General features: G+C 37.2%; 1 protein-coding gene across 1 annotated transcript in view; it reads right to left on the bottom strand.

The window, feature by feature from the left end:
* Positions 1-1,990: 1,990 nt before the first annotated feature.
* METTL25 (methyltransferase like 25) overlaps positions 1,991-21,525 on the bottom strand; it is a 57,205-nt gene continuing 37,670 nt past the window's right edge. The window contains exons 6-12 of the mRNA XM_026049729.1: positions 19,746-19,840; positions 17,520-17,549; positions 16,938-17,011; positions 15,147-15,240; positions 5,267-5,341; positions 4,579-4,650; positions 1,991-3,014 (exon numbers count right to left, since the gene is read on the bottom strand). Of these exons, the coding sequence (XP_025905514.1) occupies positions 2,889-3,014; positions 4,579-4,650; positions 5,267-5,341; positions 15,147-15,240; positions 16,938-17,011; positions 17,520-17,549; positions 19,746-19,840 (566 nt within the window). The 3' untranslated portion in view covers positions 1,991-2,888. The remainder of the gene's footprint in view (positions 3,015-4,578; positions 4,651-5,266; positions 5,342-15,146; positions 15,241-16,937; positions 17,012-17,519; positions 17,550-19,745; positions 19,841-21,525) is intronic.

The following is a 21,525-nucleotide window of genomic DNA, read 5'->3' as shown; positions in this document are numbered from 1 at the left end:
AGTCCTCGGGCACCTCCCCTGCTCTCCAGGACCTCTCAAAGATGATGGAGAGAGGCTGAGCAATAACCTCGGCCAGTTCCCTCAGCACTCTTGGGTGCATCCCATCTGGGCCCATAGATTTTTGAGTGTCCAATTTGCCTAGGTGATCCCTAACCCAATCCTTCTCAACCCGTGGAAGGTCTTCTTCTAGCCCATTTACATCTCTTCCCTTTGTGCCCTGCAGTTCATGGGGGGTCGTCTTAGCAGTAAAGACAGAGGCAAAGAAGTTGCTACTTCACTCGTAAGCAGGAAAGACTTTCTTGGTGCTCGTCCTTTCTTACCACCTGCCTTAGTATGAGTGATCTCTAAAATAAATGACAAATGTCATTTATGAATGACATTTATGAATGCTTCTTTTTTTTTAGGAATAAAGTAGATCTGAACCAGTAAGTAATGATAAAAAAGAGCACTCCAGCAAACAAGAAGACATACAGCTGTCCCCAACACAGATATATTTAGCATGTTTACCCTGTTCAGATTTTAGACAATCATAGGACATACAGATCCTGAGTCTAAATATATATCATGACACAGCGAAAACATCTTAGCACCAGTCATTTCAATTGTAATTTACTGAATAATGACAACAGAGAAAATAACTTGTAATAAAAAAAGCTAAAGTAATGACAACAAACTTGAAACTACAGTTTCAGAAACTGTAATGAATTGAAGTTTATAGCCACAGGAACAGGTTTTTGTAGGGCTTCAATATACTCTTAGATATTAAGACAGCACATTCTCCTTTCTGTCCATCTAAAAATACTGCTGCAGCCTTAAGAAGCATAAATAAAACACCCCAAGTCTGCTACAGGAATCGTAAGTGTCCCACAAACACAGCATCAGGCTGTGGAAAAACAGGTAGATCCAGTATTCCTTAAGGGATATAGAAGGGCACATAGCTTGCTGCCACAGTCATGGGAAATAGGGATTCTTTACTGTTGAAGGATGTGATCATATTTGGGATACTGCTTATGTTATGGAAGAATTTCTAGCAATAATCATGATGAAAAATGGTTGGATTCACCTTTACCACACTCCAGGATTCTTCCCTTAGGTAAAACACCTCACAGGAACTCGGATGTCTAAAGCTTCAAAAGAGCCTTGAGAGCGGAGAGCTGGTGGCTCCATTCTCCATGCTGCCTGCGCAGCCTACGGAGTGCACGGCGCCACCAGGGCCTGCGGAGCGGGGGCATCCCCACATGCTCAGACCTCTCCGAATCACTGCAAAAGCACCTGGGCTACCCCTAGAGATGTGCTTGTTATTTTAAGCTGACCTCTTAAAGTAGTAATAACTTGGAATTTAGATTACATTCATGTAACCACATGAAAATGTTGCACCATATGAGCTAGGTATATTCCACGTGCACTGCAATCTGGACTGTGTTACACTCAGCCGGGCACTGCTTGGCAGGGCACGTGTCCAGGAGCTCTGCAGATTGAACCTACCGGGACTGAACAAATGTGCAAGGTTCACGCCGGATCCATACGTCCAACAAGGAATGAAATGGAGGACGGGGAACGTACACTACCAAAAAAAGAAATAATCCTTCAAGAAAGATGTATCTTGTTAATAAGGTACCTTGCTTTCTTTTTTTGACTAGCCCTGTTCACAAACTCTCACTGTATTTTGCAGACCTAAATGGAATAAACTTGGTTTACACTCAAGATATGAATCTCAGTCTGAACTCCATGATCATCTCTTCAGTTACACCACACAAATAATATTAACAGGTTAGTCTCATCTCCTGCCCACCAAAGTCCCATTCTGCCTTTTCCTTCTTTAATGCTGTATTTTATTATTTGTTGTCCTTTTCTTCTGTGCACTGGAAGCTAATTATGCTTTACATGCACTGGAAATTCCAATAAAAGCTCTGCAAACTGGAATTTCTCTAACACCGATGCCACATCTGCAAATTTAAAGAAGGCAACCCACTGAAGTAAAGGCAGCAACAAAGAAGTTTCCCATTCCTGAATTCACTTCTGCCAAGGAGAAACTAGGGAGGGAGTTACAACTCACTCGGGCACTCAAATATTTATACCCAACACATTTGGGCCAGATCACAGTCTCCTGCTATAACCGACGGGTTGCAGCATGAAACCCAGCAGGGCAGCTGACTCTCAAACACTGGAGAGCTTCCCAGTCAACTGGATCACACCCAGCAGATTTTTTCAGTATGACCAGTGACCAAGTACACCAGAAATAAGCCTGAAAGACAAAGCGGTTAATGCAAAACCACTTCTTGGGGATATTCACTATCTGGTGTTAGGCAAGTTCTAGGATTTTCTAGTTCCTACATAAAGGAGCTGGTCCTGATGATGTGAACAGGGAAGTACGAAGATTTCATTTGGTTTAACCACCTCCTGCCTGCAGCACAGGTTAATATTCTTTATAAGGCATGCACAATCCGAATCCAGCAAACAGTGGAGCAAAGGCAAGGTCAGTGCAACGGCTGATGCCAACCGATGGCGAGGGCTGAGAAGGTTTACAGTTCGGAAGAGTCATCTTGCAAGTAAAAGAAGAAATCACCAAGAGAAGGGGCGTGAACACAGAAGTAAGATGCAGTAACAAGAAGAAACATTTAAGCTATTTTAAAACATTAGTCACATAATATGGGCCATAACTTTTATGATAAAAATCAGACCTTTTATTTAATAACTGACATAAGGAGACAATGGTATTTATAAAAAAACTACACACCACTATTTATTTCTCTTGATTTACAGAGGCACTGTGATTTTTACTTTTGCAGATATAAACTGAACAGTTACCAAATGCATCAGCATACTTGAGGAATCACTTACAAAAAATGGGAAAAAAGTGACGAAATGGCAGTATCAGTACAGAGATTTCAACCTATCTGTAGTTGTGTTTCCACCTCAGAACATGACTGTTTCTTCAGAGCAATAACTCCATAGCATCTGGGAGATTTCACAGGATCAAATAACTTCACAAGTCCAGACCAAGCAATGTTGTCCTGTAAAATGATATATGATTCATGAACATAAAAATATATTTGACTTACAAGTTAGGATATGTTAGTATGCCCACATTTTCAAATACGAAATCGTGAAACAAATATATTATCCTTGATTCAAAGGAGGAAAAACACAGAATAACAAAATTATCGAAAGCTTGTTGTGAACAAACAACCCCCAAGGCACTATGTATTTTAAAATCATTAAATTAATTTTGGTACTCTCCAGTGACAGTTTACCACCTCTATCATCAATGAAGCTTTTCTTTTTCCAGTGAAGTAGAAGGAAATGAATTAAGGATCAAGTCTTACTCACTTTATGCAGCACAAACAACTACTGAAGCTAATTAACTGACTTTTCAAATGAACAAGGCCACCTGCATTTGGTCTTCAAGTTGCATATGGCTTTTATCATTTCTATTTTTCTTCCTAAACATATTTTGTGAATCAAACAGTACAAGATTAAATCTATGGGTGCATTACATTTAGAAAACGTACATTAGTGCTAAGTGCAGCAAGCCTGATCTTCTGTCTTTGAAATTATACAGATCTCTATGTGATTTGTAGCAGGTTGGCATTTGGAAAAATACACCACTATTTACATATTTCAGATTGCCTTTCTGCAAAAATACTAGCTAGAAAAAAAAGCTTACATTTACTACAACTCATTTGTTCCAAGTGCACTATGCCAGAAAATAAAGTGAATTTTTACTTATGATAAAATGGAGATGTTAAATTTAAAGGTTTATAGTGGAAAAAACAGAGTCGTTCACCTGAACGTGTTTAAAATTTATTTTAAAATTTTATTTTGAGCATGGCCCTGAGCAGAAGCTACCAGATACTACCATTTCCTCCGAACAAATTATAACTTGTCAAAAATATTTGCTGGTGCAGAGAAGTTATCATTGTTGCTTCTGAGTTAATCCCACCAAGCTCAAAATTAGTGTTGGTAGGACACTGTAATATATAAATCACTGCAGAGTAAAGGTAGTAGCACTTGCTTATTATATCCCAGGTCTCTACTTGTATAATATATCTAGGCTGTATGTTAGTCAAATGTACCTCAGTTGACCCAAACAGTTGCAGAAAGTGCACCCTCTCTCATCACAGATCTTAATTTTAAGAAACAATAAAAAGAATTCATGAGCATTTTGGACCTAATTCAACATTTCTAGAAGTACGTGCTCTAAAGCATATTCTTAGGAAGCTCTAGCATGCACATCAGTGTTTGTTCAGACCTTCCATTATTCCTTTTAATTATTATACCTCTCAACATGTTGTATAAATTAAAATTTGTTGCATATTTACTTTTTTTACTATTGACTAGTAATTACTGTACAATTAAAAGAACACAAACTTTATTGTTGCTGCTACACTGAAAATGAAAACATCTGCTAGGCATATGTTTATACTAAAAATGAATAAATACTTAAACTTTTGCAAATATGATGAGAATAATAATTCTGCAGCAGAGATTTCTGGCCTGCACAGTAATAAATTGGCTGGAACAGCCTCATTTCACCGATGTAGCCTTTAGGTGTCATAAAATATAATGCAAAAATACCTGCTCCTTGAGGTAGCAAAGACGATCCAGAAGAATCAAAACTTCTATGCAGGGCGCCAGAACTACCTTCAACTGAAAGATTAGACACTATTATGGTTATAGGAAAGGGAGCCAACAGACTTCCAAATGGCAACATTTCCCCAAAACAATTCCAGGAAGGTCAATCATATTCTAGTGGATTTGTTGTACAAATGTCACCTTGCCAATTTTCCCTGTGGGATGGACATCTTCAAAACAGATTATATTAAAGATCAAAACTACACAGAATGTCATAAAACCAGGAAACTATGTTATTTAGTTGGCTTTGAGGCACTATCCAACAAGAAAATGATAGTATATGAAGCAGAACAATTTTAAAGAGGGAAATAATGAATTTTAATAAAAAGAACTTTCATGAAATAACTGCATGGAGACCAGTCTAGATTTAAAAGGAGACTAACATTTCATTTTTCAGAGTAATAGTCCCTCTTGCAAAAGAATCTTCCATGTGTTCTCTTTATTATTTTACCAACACCTAATATAGTTTTGGAATAGGATATGCTCCAAAGTTGGAGCAGGGGGAGCAGCTTTGTTTTTGAGATTGCATACCATAGTGTAAGACAGTCCACCTCCACATAAAAGTTCATGGGGCTTTGTTCTAGGCTAGCACATATGTACAAGGTAATGGTATTAATCCCATGATTTTTACCATATTAAATGCTTCGAGCTCATTCATTCGGTCCTTGTATTTTTCATAGTAATCCATTATACAGTTGTCTGAGAGCTGCAAGGGATAAAAACAAAAAGATATCAGAATTGTTCCAGGTATTTTTCAGGGCAATTTAAAAAAATATATATTTTAATAACTGAAAGTCACACAAATGAAATCTTTGTGCTGTTTTTGAAATTAGCACTTCCCCAAGTTTATAATAATTTTCCTGTAACCTTTTCTTTCAGTTTTCACTTACAATACCTGTTCTTCAGACAGCATTTTACCGACATTAAATATTGAAAGATATTCACTTTTCAAAAAGCACTAACCATTCTTAAATGAGCATTACACCCTGAAGTGGAGATGACCTTCTCATTTCCTTTCCCGTTTATCTCAACCTGCCACCCCATTCCCAAAGCCCAAGAGATTCTTCTCTGTTGCTGAGGAGTGGAGTCTCGTGCCTAGAGTAACACACTCAAGTCAGGACTCCTGGATGCTATTTCACATTGCGAAACCTGCAGTGGGATTCTGGAAATAGTACTAAATGTCTCTGCCTCAAATTACCCACCTTTGAGAGAAAACCTTCCCTAGTGCCCTTGCACCGCTACATTTTCCTCCCTTCTTTTCCAAATTATCTGATGCAACTTTCAACAACATCCCTGTAACTGCAAACACAGTGATTTGGGGTCGAATTTGATGTGAAGGCAGTTCAAGAATGTGAAAAACACAAATGCATCTTCCCCTTTCAGCCACAGAGGCTCCTGTGCCACAGCAAGCAGCCAGGATTAGGAGTATTGGGGCTGTTCACGTCCTCTATAGGGCAGCAGGGCTACGTTTTCCTGTACTTTTCTGTACAGGAGTGCTTTTCCTGTATTCCAGTCTACTATTCTGGATGCTGAAGAGGAGTGTTCAGGAAGCCACCAAAGGTGCCTATAAAGGAGTGGAAGAATTGACAGACCTTGATTCACTTTTCTCAGAATTTGGCATTTCAACTGTGTTTCCTCCATGGTGACTGTGGAGAGAGCTGGTCTACAACTCAGCAAGAAAATAACGTTAACTGCCAAAACGCTGGGAAAGCTGAAGTGTTTTAACACATTTCTTGCACATGTTAGAAAGGTCATCTGTGAGCAGGTGCCTAATTCCATCATAAAACCAAAGTCTAAGATTAGGGTCAGACTACAGAATACTTGCATCAATTTTATGTCTTCGGATTGGATAGGTCTTATAGCCAAGAAGAAAATTTGGTCTGGGCTATTACTAACTGTCACTAGGAACTTCTGAAAGGCAGAACAGGATGAGCAGGTACCTGCCTAACTTCACAAATGCAATGAGAATGAGCTGGTTCATTACAGACCATGAAGTTCAAATTATATGCATGGAAAACAAGAATAGAACAATTACTCAAGGAATTTAAAAACACTGAATGGTAGGCAGATGAGTAATAGTCAACAAGACTCTGTCAAGAACAAATCACACCAAGTCAAGCTAGTTGTTTTAAGAAGGAAAAAATGGGAAATGACAGGGAAAACCAAAACACTGTCCTCTGTTTTGACTTCAGTACAATTTTTAACACAATTTCACATAACAATTTAATACACGAATTTTAGGAAACAAGGTCCAGGTTAAAGTATCATGAAGTAAAACCTGTTTTATATTACATGTTTTTATATTATATTTGGTTATAATAATTATAACTAAAGATAATTTATAACGAGTCCTTAAGTAACTGAAAAGATATATTGTGTGGAGTTTATGTTAAGTCAATGTTTTCTTTAAGAATTTAGGTAATAGAAATCACACTAAGACTACAAATATGCAATTCTGAAATTGGAGAATCACTTAGGAAAAAGACACTGAAATGCTCTAGGAAAAAGCAAGGGGGACAACACTTCCACAGAAACAACCTACTGCTCAGGATGAGGAAGAGCAAATGGCGATTCTGGGTGTTATAATGGACCACAAGCCGAGTGAGAGACAAAGTTGTGCTAATGCAAAAGGAAAAAGACCATCACCCTGCAACACGCACAGGAGAAGGGCCTGCAGAGCACAGGAAGTAATCCTTCAACTCTGCTTGGCAGTAGTAAAGCTCTAGCTGGATTATGGTATTTGGGGCATCAGATTTCAAAGAAAGATATAAACTATCTGAAAGAGCCTTGAGAGAGTAAAGAGAATGGTCAGACATCTAGAAAACACAACCTATGACGAAAGATTGAGAGAACTGGAACTCATTAGGCTAAACAAGAGAAAACAGAGTGGGAACAGTTTACTCTCCACATCCACAGTGGATAGGTTAAAAACTAATAGGCTTGTGACATAGATAGAAAAATAAAATATCAGTCACAAATGTCAAGAAATTTTTGTGAGGTTAATTAAGGACTGGAGGTCTTCATCAGAGGAAGCTTTAAGAACACAAATATTTTTCAGGAACTATCTAAAATTCTAATTCTTCCTTAAAAAAAGAGGAGGGGTTAGAACCTATGGTCTGTGAGCCATATATATTTTTTTTTAATCCAGAAACTACTTTCCGCTATGGAGAATTATGTAAGTGATCTATCTGGTTGCACTAATGTGTTGACATGGCACATTTGGTCCTTTTGCCATTTTATTTTCATTAAAGCTGTGCAAATATCTGAGAACGTCTTTTTTTTTTTTTTTTTTTTTTTTCCCCCTCTCTAAAAAGTCAAACCAATTAAAATACATTAATCAGGAGACAAAAAGAAAAATTGATTTGATCCCTGCCTGATGAGCTCTCCATCTCTACTGAGAATTAAAAGGGTTTTAGTACAATGGAGTTTTGATATTACAGCTTATTTGGAATTATAAAGATCTGTATCTGTGCAATTATGAGCATAAAACCATTCTGCTTTTGCATCCTTTGTGTTCTCCCTTTTTCCACACAAGGCATTCAATCAAAACAAAAGAAACTGTGAAATGTCTGACAAATAAAAAGCAGGGTCCACAGATGTCTCCTGAATGCCGCCATATCCAAGCACTGGGCCCAAATGCCTTACAGGAATCATTACAACATCTGGGTTAATTTCTTTATTAAATGCATATCCATACCAGAAACCTACAGGAGGTCAGCTCATCTTCCCTGTCCATCTTCATACCCAGAGAGCTGCAGCTGCTGTGAGACTAACCTATGAAAGATACGTGACAAACTGCAAGCGATGGCTGGGTGGGTAGCACACACTGTGGCCGTGGCAGGTAAGGAAGCCCCCCAAGGACCACTCACCTCCACAGGCATCATGAGACCATGGTAGAGAATGAGCTCATGGTGCAAGCATGGACCGAGCCACCACGGAGGGATGGAGCCTCTCCTCGGGGAGACCACAACATTCTCAAAGCCTTGTCAGAAACACTCCCCCCTTTTTTATTATGCAAAGGGGGAAAACACGATCTTGTAGATGAATCCCAAGAACGCTCATGTGGAGTTTCAAGCACTTTCCTAGCCACTCACAGTGAGATACAACTGCAGGATACAGTGTCAGCATGGCCTTTTTGCAGAGCAGTAATGCGATCAGGACATCCAGTTCTCTCAGGAGTCTCTCAAGTCTCATGTTTTCATCTTTGGCAGTGCGGTGTTTAAGTGTTTCCATCTAATACTACAGGAATCTGAACACAGCAAATTGGAACTACTTTTGTATTAATTTCAAAAAGAGCACTATTGTCATATAAAAAATGCAAGCAGCATAAGCTATGTCTGCTGAAAATTTATTCAGGATGGAGCCCAATATATTAAATATAGATTTAGCTAACACGAATACATGGCTTATCTTAAAATATGAAATGTTATTTCTTCAATTCATATTCAGTCTGCCATCTGAATAATTATTAAAAGGAAATGTATATATTAAAATTGTACTTCTAAAATTGTTATAAATAATAAGAAAATTGGAATATCTATACACATTTATTCCCCAAGTGCAAAAACACTTATTCTTTTAAAATATCTTTTATTTTACAAAATCAATAGAACTGTTTTATTGCTATTTTATAAAAATGTAATTGATTTATTTAGTTAATAATAATAGCACTTGTTACTATTACGGTTTTGCTTCATCAAAATGAAGTCACATATACTCTTTTATAAGTTTTCTTAAAAAGAATCACTGCTTTAAAGAAAGTCACTACTGAATGTGAAATGTATCAGATATGCACACTAGCTATACTGAAATTGTCCCAAAGACATCAGAAAAAAATTACAAAATTGCGCCTGATAAACATAAGCAGGTGTATTTTACACAAATTCTGATTTCAGTATTATTTAACAGTTTTACTATTTAAGAGTTAGCATATTTATGAATGTTTACAGAAATTCTTGTAAAAATATAAGTCAAAATGTACATGTAATTATAAATCACATGTATAAAAATAAACACCACATGTATAAAAATAAACACCATCTGATTATTGTAGAGAAAAAAGTAACAACACATTTGTTTAACTGAATATCCTTAGGAATACATAACCTTTGCAAAATATGTAGAATAAATAAATGCAGCCTAGGAGCTAAATCAAGGCTTCAGAATACTATCTGGACTAATATTGCTTGATGTAATATATCAGATACTAAAGCTGTTTAAATTACTCAAGATGATACATGAGCTAGCTGCAGGACATCAGTTTTCTATATATGCCCCTTAATGTGCTATTAATTTAAGTGCTGTTGCGATAGGTGCATCTCCGGGAAATGCCTACTGCCCTTTCCTGAGCCTCCGGATTAGACCTCGTGGCTGTAAATCTGTGTGGGATGCTCCACCTAAAGCATGGGATCAGAAGAAAAGAAGTGGGCAACAGCTGTTTTTAAGAAGTGTGGTCAAGGTTAGAGGAAAGAGGGATTGTGGAAACTCAGCAATGACCATCTGTTTATTGTTGCAGATCTTATCTTGGGTTGTCACACAGGGCACCAGCCAAATAAATGACTTTTTTTTTTTTTTTTTCAGTGGCAAGACTCCAGCCCTTTCAGGTTTTGTGGAAACACTTGACTCCTAGAAATGAAAAACAATGTTCACAGGAGACTTGTAGAGAAGCTGAGTTAACCAAAACCAAATAAATCTGCAAAGATGCACTCACTGTCTGGCACGTAGACTTCTAACTCTAAGTGAAAGCTTAAGGTGACACCATCTTTGAAACTGCGGTTGTATCTTCCCAGCATATATCTACATCTGAAGAGGATAGGTGATTTGTGAAGCAGTTTGACTAATGAGCCTCTATGTCATTAACCATCAAGGTAACTATAATGTGAGTGTAGCAGGAGATGAAATCAAAGTGACTAATAGCTTTTCTTCGCAGATATCACAAGTGTCTCCAACCCCGTATATCTTGCAGTCAGATGTAGCATTAAACAGCACTCTATCCTTATTTCCAGACTGTACTTTAAATGAAGCCCGGGCAGCATCTGTTTGTTAGCAGGCTCCACCTGCCAAAGATCCCACTTATTAAAAGAAACGTCACCTCACGAGATCTGTGTATCCCAAGCAAGCCTGTCAGCCACACACCTACGCCTTCACTTTGCCAGTCCCTTCCTCCTTAACTCACCTTAGAGGCAGACCCTATAGAAGAACTTTACGATTCTGATTTATCTCATTGAATACAGGATATAAAATTTTACATCTACATTTTCCATTTAATGAAAGACTCTTTTTCTTAAAAAATGCATTACAAGTTTGTATAAACTACTTCAGACAAGGATTTTAAACATTTTGCTGTGGCAAACTTTATCACAGCAATACCACTTGCAGCACTGCCTGTCTTAATCAGCAGCTAATGTACTATTAAAAAAGGCTTCCTTTGAAATTGCTCTGCAAGAAACAGTAACCAGAGCGGAGATACTCTCTGCTGAAGGGCTGCAGAAAGAGGAAGGAACATGGTCCGTTTCAAAGATGCCAGGTTAAAAGTGTCAGAAGGGACAACACCTGGAGAAAGAACAGTAATAAGCACTTCCTTCTCTCAAGGTGAGCATCTCACATAGGTGTTGAGGCAGCAGATCATTTCAGCAGGTCAAAGAGTGAATGACAGTGAAAAGAAACCCAACAGAAACAACCTGTCCCATATCTAAGCGGCACAGAAAGCTTCACCCGTGCAAGATGGACTTTAAAAGAACAGGACGAGCAGCTTTGACAAAGTGAACAACCCGGACACAGCACTGCCTCAGGCTCTATCCACACGAGTTCCGAAGCCCTGTGCCGGCACCCACGGCCCGCATGGCAACTCCACTTGTTCTGAAGCTAGGAGCAGGATAAACATGCCGAGGAAGCATCAAGCCCAAACTAAAGAAGCCCCCTCTACTCTCCTAAAATGAGACTGTTTTCCATCAGTAGTTATGGTGTATGGATCACTTTTACTACTGAGGTGGAGGAATCTATGGAAAGAACGGCTATCAATTAAAAAGGCAGAAGAAAAACCACCTCACTGCTTAATCCGCAGTTGACAGGCTCTTCCATATTGAAAAGAAACACAACAGAGGAAGTTATTTTGGCTAAAATAATGAGAAACTTCAATCCTTGAACATTAATGTGCAACAATGAATAGCTTGGGTGATTGATAAATATTTTTTCTTGGTAGAAAAAGCTATTCTGCCTCATTCTAACTTACTCCTGCTTGACAATCTTTTCACCATGGGCCTAGTTCTCGCTTCAAAAAAGCAAAGAGGCTCCATTCTTCATGCTGGTCTCACATAGGAACAAGCCACTCTTCTTCTTTCCTATGAAAAACTGTCAGGACTAACCAATCTATCTTTATTGAAAACTACAGAACAAATAAACTTACTTTGGGGGATATTTAAAACTCATCAGAATTCTTCACCAGTTTCCTCTTTTGCAAAAGACATAGATTTACAAACACTGGCATCAATGCAGGTCAGGTGCTTCATGCAGTTTCACTCTTCATCCTGCCTCCTCACTTGTCCTGACTAGAAAACTCTTGGATTGCGCCCTGGCTCCCCCTTGCTCAGGAACAGACACTGACAGGCTGTGAGGAGCTAGCTGTTGGACTCACTGTGCATGAGGGGTTTGGGAGGCAGTTTATGTCCCACAGTTTAGATGCAGTGATCAAAACCATCCATGACTATAACAGATAGGTCAGGCTGCCACATACTGGCAGCAGAGACATGCTGCTTGCGCTCCTAAAAACTTACTGTCATTATCCCTTCACTTTGCAATACATTTATTACCATGCAGACATTAAACCCACTTTCAATTTTCTGATAAGCATAGCTGAAGACTTGCATTAATGTTTTATATTAAGTTTTCTGCCATCTGATTTCTTTTTAATATGAGAATTTTTTATTTGTAAAGCAAAGACTTATATGAGTTCCTCTGTGTACTACACTGTGTCTCTTGCTTTCCCTAATTTTCTGTTTTCTGTAGCTGCTATTTTATCTCCATATTTGGGAAACTATTAACAGAATAATTATACTAAGATTTATTTGTGTTTTTTTTTTAATGATTTTATGCATGAAGACAAGGGGTACCTCCTTATTTTTCTGAAAGACAGACACGTTTCTTGGTTATTCTGTATCATTCACATATGCTCCCTCTCTAGTTCCTCTAGCCACCCACTTCTGGATACTGTTGGAGCAGACATTTAGTCTACGCAGAGCAGCTGCTCTTTTGTTCATTTTTAAAAGCAACTAGAAAACAAATCCCACATAAATGTCTCTCTGATTTTTGTTGTCTTTTAGAGCAACTGTTTAAGCTTTGCCACATTTTTAGCTATGCAAGTGTTCTTGTTTTTCCTTTTCCCCCTGAATAAAGGAATTCAACATTCCCCAATATTGTGTAGAAGTTGTGCTGACTCCACCGTGAAAAATGCAATGTCAAAAGCACTGTGGAAAGAGCAGTAACAACTCTTCCCAAACTAGTTATGAAAACACCACTGTTCTCACACTGCTGAAAATTTGAATAGAGCTAGGAAATGAAAAATAAGCTTGCATAGATCAGCATAAACTCCAGTCTTCAGTATGTAACCAGCTGTACATGAAGATGAGTAGAAATTGAAGCAAATAAATGAGCATAAACTTGAATCGGATCTTTAGCTTCCACCACAAGCATGTGCAGCTTGAGCCAGTGTTGACAGACATGTTTTCCTTAGGGCAATTTGCAGTTGTCCAGGCCGTTTCTGGCAAAAGTCAACACTTTTAAAATCAGACATATTGACACCGAGTTGCTGTGCTCCCTAGCTTTGAAGAAAAGAATGCACAATGTCTGGAAGTCCCAGCAACAGAGTCTTATCAGTAATTTAGTGAACTGATCACCGTACAAACAAATCCCTATTGTTTTTTTGATGATCATACAAAAATTAGGCCAATACGATTCCAGCAGCCACTTTCTTTTGGGGCAACTGCACGATGTTAGTCCCCATCTACACAGAAAAGTAAACAGATAACGTAGTTTGCAAATAATATTACATGTAATCTCTTAAAAACAAAGATTGAAAATCCAGATACCTAAGACTTTTTTTTTTCTGCATGCAGCAAGAACCCAAACATCATTTGCATTTATTCAGTTATTTATTTGCTTTACATTTTTTCTAATTCATGCTTTTATGTGATTAGCACATTTTTGATGATTTGACATTTCAACTTCAGACTTTCTGCTTTACCAAACACTACAATACTCAAATATTTAATATACTGGTCAATCCTACTTCTGGTGTCATTTGTACTAAGCTTTTTAATACTGTAAATAATATTCTACAGCATCTCCATTTCACCACATACTCTCATGGAGCTGTTGTGTTTGTGAGACTCACACAGTCATATCCCATGCCTAATGTTATGTTGCCATCTGTTGACCAACTTAACAGTTGTACTCTAAAACACTACAGTACTCGAGACACCCAGAAAAAAATCTTTGAAAGAATTTTTTAGTTTAAATGTCAGATTGGTATTAACATTTTATTTATATAGGAAATTATTTTAAAATACTAGTACTTGTACTTAACACTTTTTAATTGAAAGTAAACAGTATAAACTTCCTCGTTGGTAGAGGCAGAAACTTAAGATCTTAAAAAACTACTTAAGCAGACCATCTAAAACTTAAAATACAAAGCAAATAGCTTTGGAACAAAATTGTAAGGGAAACATGTGGCATAGATGGAATTGTCTATCTCACTATACTGTTATTTTTATCAAATTTGAGAAGACCTCCAAACAAGTGATAAAGAAAGTATTGATGCAGAAAAAGAAAAAAATCAAAAGGAAAAGATAAAAAAAAAGGATAGAAAAGAAAAAAGGCTCAAAGCTTTTACTAAGTGATTAATTATTCATCTTTTTGAGAATTCCTTAAGCTTACATATAAAAACATGTTTGTATTGGGCGGCATTTTGGCTGGCCTTAAAAAGATGCAAAAGTTACTTTTATCAAGTTGTATTGTATCAGCACAGGCAAGGAATTTCATGCACATTTGACTCTGCATTTAAAAAAATGCTGTACTCAACTCTGAATGACTGCATGCATAAAACTGAGTACCTAGTGATTTTGTTTTTCCTGAAAGGAGATTTGTAGGACTAGTTTCACAGATAAGGGAAAGTCTTTCAAAACTTCTAATCATGAACATGATACATAAAAACAGATTGATATGATACAAAGTCATTAGAATGCTGTAAATTTAAAACAGTATCTTTTAAAGATGTTGTAAGTGGAAGTCAATTTCCTACCAATTGAAACAATCCTGTTTTGATAATGTTTAATACCTAAAAATATAATATGCATTTTTTTCTATTTCTATTTATATTTATACAGCAATATACAAACTAAAACAATGCAATGCTTCAGACATATATAGCGGCACTACGGTGCTGGCAATAAATACCATAGTATTAAAAATTTACATGGATGTAAGAATTCCCATGCACTCTCTATTTACTGACTCACCTTTGCATCATCTAAGTCCAATTTTTTCAAAGATTTTCTTACATAGTCTACAAAGGAGGATGACTTGGAGAAAATTTTTCCAACATGTTGATCACTGTAAATATAACATAGAGATACATACATTTATACAAATTCCACAATACTTAGATAATTCACTACTTTTAATACAATCATGTATGCAGTCCAACTACTTAAGAAGAAAGATATTTTTCCCTTAAAATACTAGATAGCAAGATCTTCCTTTAAAATTTTCCTCTCTTTATTCATAACAAAAGCCCTTTCCACTTATTTAAAGATCAAAATTTTCATACACTGTGGTCAACACACAGAATTCCCTCAGTTGCAGTTCTAATGCTCTTGGCCTGCTAGAGATCCCTGCCTCCTGGGAATTATCAGTCACACTTATTTTTCAAGAAAAAAAGATTTTCCATAGTCAGATTGAATGTCTCAATACTTCAAATATCTGAGCTGATGCAGACTGAAAACCAACAAAATATATGCAGTTAAAATCTTCTTTGGAAGATAGGCACCTGCCCTGCAAATCAGAAGGAACAGGATCAAAGCTATAAAATACATTTACTAGATTTACCAGGTTTATGTTGTGTACAAGTAGTTCAAAAAACAGCACGGATACTTAAAGATTGAAACTCTCACAGTTCATTCTCTTAATTGTTTAACCTGTTTTTAATGTGTTAGTCAGGTTCTTGACATCCTAAAAAGCGCAAAACAACCTCACAAAGCTTCAGGACAATCGAGCGGCTCAACTGCAACCAGCTGCTCCTGCTGTTCAGCTGTAACTGGCGACAGCTCATGTTAGAGGGCTTAAAATTCAGCCTGCACTGCTTTAATTCCAATGTATCAGCTTAATCACTTCTTCCAAATTAGACTTCCTTTAGCAAACAAAACACATTATCATCTGTCTCAAGTTTTATACAACTTATCAATGGTGGTTTCATATGTTATATCTTCTATGCAATTTTCAAATAAACAAAAGAAGTATTTCTTCCCTCAGGAGTTCGACCTTTGACCAAACTAATCCTCCAGAAGAGTATGGTATGGTTGTCAGGATGTCCTCAGCACTAACTGTTTCACTCCTCAAATTCCCGCCAGGACATAGGAGTTCCTAACACGGACACATGCAGCACGTAGCCCTTCTTGCCTTCTGTGCTTTTAAAACCTGCCCAGACTTCTGCATACTGAGTAACCTAGGGACTGCACACACTTAGTGACTGTGCTATTGGTTTTCTGGGGAACATATATTTTCTCCATGCATCCAGTACCAATGAAGACCTATTTCAATTCTTGCGTAGAGGAAGGAAAAAAGATTTGTCACGTGGATTCAGAATTCAGTGGTGGACAGTGGCAGGACAAGGGGTAATGGGTGCAAGCTGCAACACAGGAAGTTCCATCTCCAGGTGAGGAGGAACTTCTTCACTGTGAGGGTGACAGAGCCCTGGCACAGGCTGCCCAGGGAGGCTGTGGACTCTCCTTCTCTGGAGATCTTCCAAACCCGGCTGGATGCCGCCCTGTGCCCCGTGCTCTGGGTGTCCCTGCTGGAGCAGGGGGGTTGGACTGGATGATCTCTAGAGGTCCTTTCCAACCTTAACCATTCTGTGAGTCTGTGTGATTCTGTGAACAAAGCATACTGCACTTCAATGACCATATGTTATTGAACTGCATAGCTAATAACACTGATTTTGACACCCTCTTTTTGTAAGAAGTAATTTTTTTCAGAGTAGAGATGACAAAGAAGCAGATTAGGTTAGTACCTGTTAATTCACAGCTTCCTACCTTTTGGTGACACCGTAATTTTCCTCTATAATAACCTGAAGAACAGCTCGATAAAACAATGATTCTGTAGGCAGCTACCAAGAAAAGAAAGATACAACAAAAAGGTTTTCAAGTTGTCAATGAAATTAAAACCACAATAACAAAAACAGAATGAAGTTAAGAATTGGCTTTCTTAACTAATTCTCTCTATTCTCTCTAACCAGTTAGAGCTAACCAGCCTTAAGAAGAGGAGAATTACATTTTTGATCAGATTATAACGCAACCATAACTGTGAAGAAAGAAGAAACAAGCAAACTTGAAAGCAGACATTCAAAGGTAAAAGACTGGCAGAGGGAAATGAAGAAAAGCACGGGGTCCATATGCTACTATGTAAAATGTAGAACATAAAGATCATTTGAATAAATAGAAGCAGATCACTCACACTAAGATTGTTCAATTACATGATTACATTTGATGTACCCTATAATACTGCTTTAAATTCTAGAATTTCTCCAGTTAAATAGAAGGTCATGGGTTACTACCATTGAAAAAATAAAAAAAAAGATTTTATCTTGAAGGGTTAAAATAAACAACTTTACTTACCATTTGGCCAACTGCAACTCGCTCCAAAGCCTTTAGGAGTAAAGGAATTAAACTGTTGATATATTTATTCTTTATCAGAACATTCTATAAAAGCTAGCTAAAAAAAGTCAAAGGAGATGACATTTTAAAAGATTAAAGTGACATTATGTGAGCTTGCACACTCTAAGCGTTAATACCTTCAGGAACTCAAAATCAGTTCATTTCTGTTAATTTGGTTTATTTTTAGGAGAAGCAATGACAATAAGATGAATTTTAAGAGGTGCAAGCAATACTTGTTTTTCTTAGCATTCTAAAAAAAATGAAGACAATTACTTTTTGAAAAAGTGCAAGAAACAATGTATTTTTCTTGTATTCTTCCTACAGAAATATAAGCAATCTTCTTATTCAACTATTTTAAAGTAGCTCAATGTATAATGTCTTAAAATGTTTTTAGTCCTTAGTTCACACATAAATTGAACTTCCTTATGTAAAGTAAAATAAAAACTGAAGATTACAAAAATTACAAATATTAGAAGGGTGGGAAATTTTTCCACACTTGTAAGACCCTGTACCGACACAAATTTCAACTGAATATTAAACATCATAGTAAAAATGATGATAAAAATTCAACAAATTACTTGGAAGTACAACAAATGAGATAATATAAAATTAGGCAAATAGGGCTGCTTGTCTCTAAATCACCTTCCACTTTTCCTTCCCTTAGTTTTAACATTGCTTTTGTATTTCAGACTGTTCCTCAAAAACAGTCCAGCTGCAGTACCTCTCTATTCATGACTTTAGATGAGTTTATGAGATTTGACTTACCTCTGTATAAATTGTAACCGACATAGCCACATGTACATGTGGCTGCTTAGAAGATGGATATGGATTTTAATACCTTCTGGAAGGGTCTGATACCTCATCCAGACCCTCTGGATGAGCGTCAAACAATTTGAACAGATATATTTAGTAATGATGAATATATCAACACTGTTCAGCAAATAGAGTTTGACCCAGCCAGACCTTCCCCATAGCAAGAATGGTGCCTGGTTGCAGTGTGCTGCCTCCCTTCACTTAGCAGAAGGTGAGGAAAATCCTAGCCATGAGAAATGCATACAGATATGTATTTTTTTTAAGATTAAGAATAGTATATTTAAATGTGAAATTTCTATGATTTCTGAGAAATCTGAAATAGATATATAAGATACGATCTGTACCATCTACTGGTGGTCGTTTATTCGTAAAATTTCTCTCTACCTTTGTTGAATGAGTCTGTGCTTGTCCTTTCAAAAAGGAAAAGAATGAAAAAGGAAATAACCAAGGTGTGGTGAGCTTTTAGAACTGGCTTTTAACAAGAAAAGAAAAAAGGCAAGTCTATTTTAGAATATATATATTTTTTTCTGATGAAACCATTTCTTTTCTTGTACCTTGTTCAGGGAAACGCACTTACCTCTTACAAAATACTAAGTAACTGTCCTGAAATACTTTTTTTTCTGACACCATTCAATTATGATGCAAGCTGAAGTTTATATAACTTTGACACTTTAGTCTATGCTGTATCTTTAGCCTATACAAGTTGGAAGTATAAAGGAAGTAGAGAGCTTGCAGCTGAGGCTAGACAGAACCTGTTGTGATTCATCTTGATACTAGAAAATATAAATACATAGAGGAAAGAGGTCTTGTTCTTCCAATCTAAACAACAGTTATATTTTTTGATATGTATCTGTTCTTTCAAATCAAACATCAGTTCATCATCTTGCCTTGAATGAGGTCAGGTCTTCAAGAGCATTCCATCTCTTGATGCAATGTTAAAAAGATGTTCTAGGTTCTTAAGCTATGCAACTTTTAGCATTCCTCTATTTTCTTTTTCTCAATTTTGTTTTGGTATCCAACAGTCAAAATATTCAACACTACAAATCTCAGTTTTAGGGGAAGTCACTGGTGCAATCCTTCAACAATTACCTAGTTCTTTCCGTGTCCTCGGGCCAGGAACTGGCCCCGCTAAGAGGTTGGCTCCTATCAGTTTTGTCCACTTTTAAAATACATTTTGTCATTTTCTCATGCCTTCAGCAGCTTTAAAATATATAATGCTGGAAAGTCAATACTATTTTTATTAGTTGTAATTTATCATATTAATGATATTATTCTGTAGATTCTTGGATTTAATCACAGCTTAATCAGATGTTAAAAACAGTGAATTTTGTAATGTCTAGATAAAGCTCTGAATAGAAAAAAGGGGAATCATACCAAGCACGCTGACATTCTAGCATTGCGACCACAGCACCAGCCCTCATCCTTCAAGTACTGACACATGGGAAATCCCCACACTTCTTCAGTGCCATCTGCAAAAGGAAAAACAACAGGTGTAACTTTCATGAGCTCTTTTTCTCTTATTTACAGAGCAAGCAAAACACAGAGTAGGATAAACAGTAGTTAAAAGTATGGTGACAGAAAAGTTTATCTGCTTTCCTACTCCAATAACAGGGAGCAAATTAAAGTTATAAAAGGGGTATTTTCTCTGCAATAGATGTTTTGGATTATGTGCTACTTCTCATAATTTCACAGTTTCCAAAACTATTCTAAGCATATGAATTTTACAAAAAATCCACTGAAAAAAGGTGGTTAATGGTAAAATAGTATAAGTTTGCAATTAATCATGGCACCCAGTGCCGTAACATGAGTCACAAGAGGCAAGCTTTGCATTGTAACAGTGTAGCAGAAATTCTTTTACTATTTCTTGTTAGATTCTTCTACCATAAACAACGTTTTAACTTGTCTGAGCAATGTGTGTTTGTTTATTCCAGAACTGAAGGTGTGTGCTTTGCTGCTAGACAGCATGTTTGTTTTCCAGAAAAGAACAGCTGCAAAGGCTCTTGCTGTTTCTTCAAAACATGAAGAAGCATTTGCATCACAGTCTGGGATGCAGTTGCTTTCAGCATCAATATTTTGAACAGCAAAACTCTTAAAATAATGCAAAAGTGTGATGACCAAATTACATGGAGTGCCTCATAGATGTTCACAGCACCCAGTTTTATACGCGCCAGACATCTACAATATTTTGAATGTTTATTATTATATTAGTCATTTGATAGTTTAGAGCACTGAATAATTACTACTTTCTTAAAAAAGAAAAAAAAAGAAACTGGATAGGAACTTGGCCTTTTAGTACAGAAATATGACTCAGGCATATTTACAGATAAATCAATGTAATGAGGTTATGAAAAGGACTGCAGAAATAACACTTTTCAATTGCATTAAAAGTCTGGGATACAATCAGAGAAACGGAATTCATTCCGTGAAAACTAAGCAAAGACATAACGTGAAATAGGGACCTTTAAAGGATATATCCCTTTTTCCTGTACTGAAAGTCCTCAGCTTTCTAATAGCAAAAATCAGTTGAAAAGCTGAAATCATCAGTCTTTTTAAGTTTTCCCTTTTAATTTAAACCCTCCCCTCTAGGCAAACCCATCATCCATCCATTCAAACTGAACTACACAATTTCAATAACCATGCACTGTACATATACCTAAATCTGAAGATACATTTAAAAAAGAAAATCAGGCAACCACTATCTTCATTTAAATTATTAATGTTTGTAAATTATTAAAATCATAAAGCAGGAAAAAAAGTATTGGAATTTGTTGTGTATGCACCCGAGAGTGCTGAGGGAACTGGCCGAGGTTATTGCTCAGCCTCTCTCCATCATCYTTGAGARGYCCTGGAGARCAGGGGAGGTGCCCGAGGACTGGAAGAGAGCCAACGTCACTCCAGTCTTCAAAAAGGGCAAGAGGGAGGAGCCGGGCAAGTACAGGCCGGTCAGCCTCACCTCTGTCCCTGGAAAGGTGATGGAGCAGTTCATCCTAGAGAGAATCTCCAGGCATATGGAGGAGAAGAAGCTGCTGAGGAGCAGTYASMATGGATKCACCAAGGGGAAGTCATGTCTGACGAACCTCATAGCCTTCTATGATGGGGTGACAGGCTGGCTGGACAAGGGGAGAGCCGTGGATGTTGTCTACCTTGACTTCAG

The sequence above is a fragment of the Nothoprocta perdicaria genome, unplaced genomic scaffold (assembly GCF_003342845.1).
Source record: "Nothoprocta perdicaria isolate Ctin4 unplaced genomic scaffold, notPer1 scaffold_61, whole genome shotgun sequence".
In the NCBI taxonomy this organism is placed as follows: Eukaryota; Metazoa; Chordata; class Aves; order Tinamiformes; family Tinamidae; genus Nothoprocta; species Nothoprocta perdicaria.
Note: the sequence above shows the minus strand (reverse complement) of the source record. Positions and strands in the feature narration are given on the sequence as shown.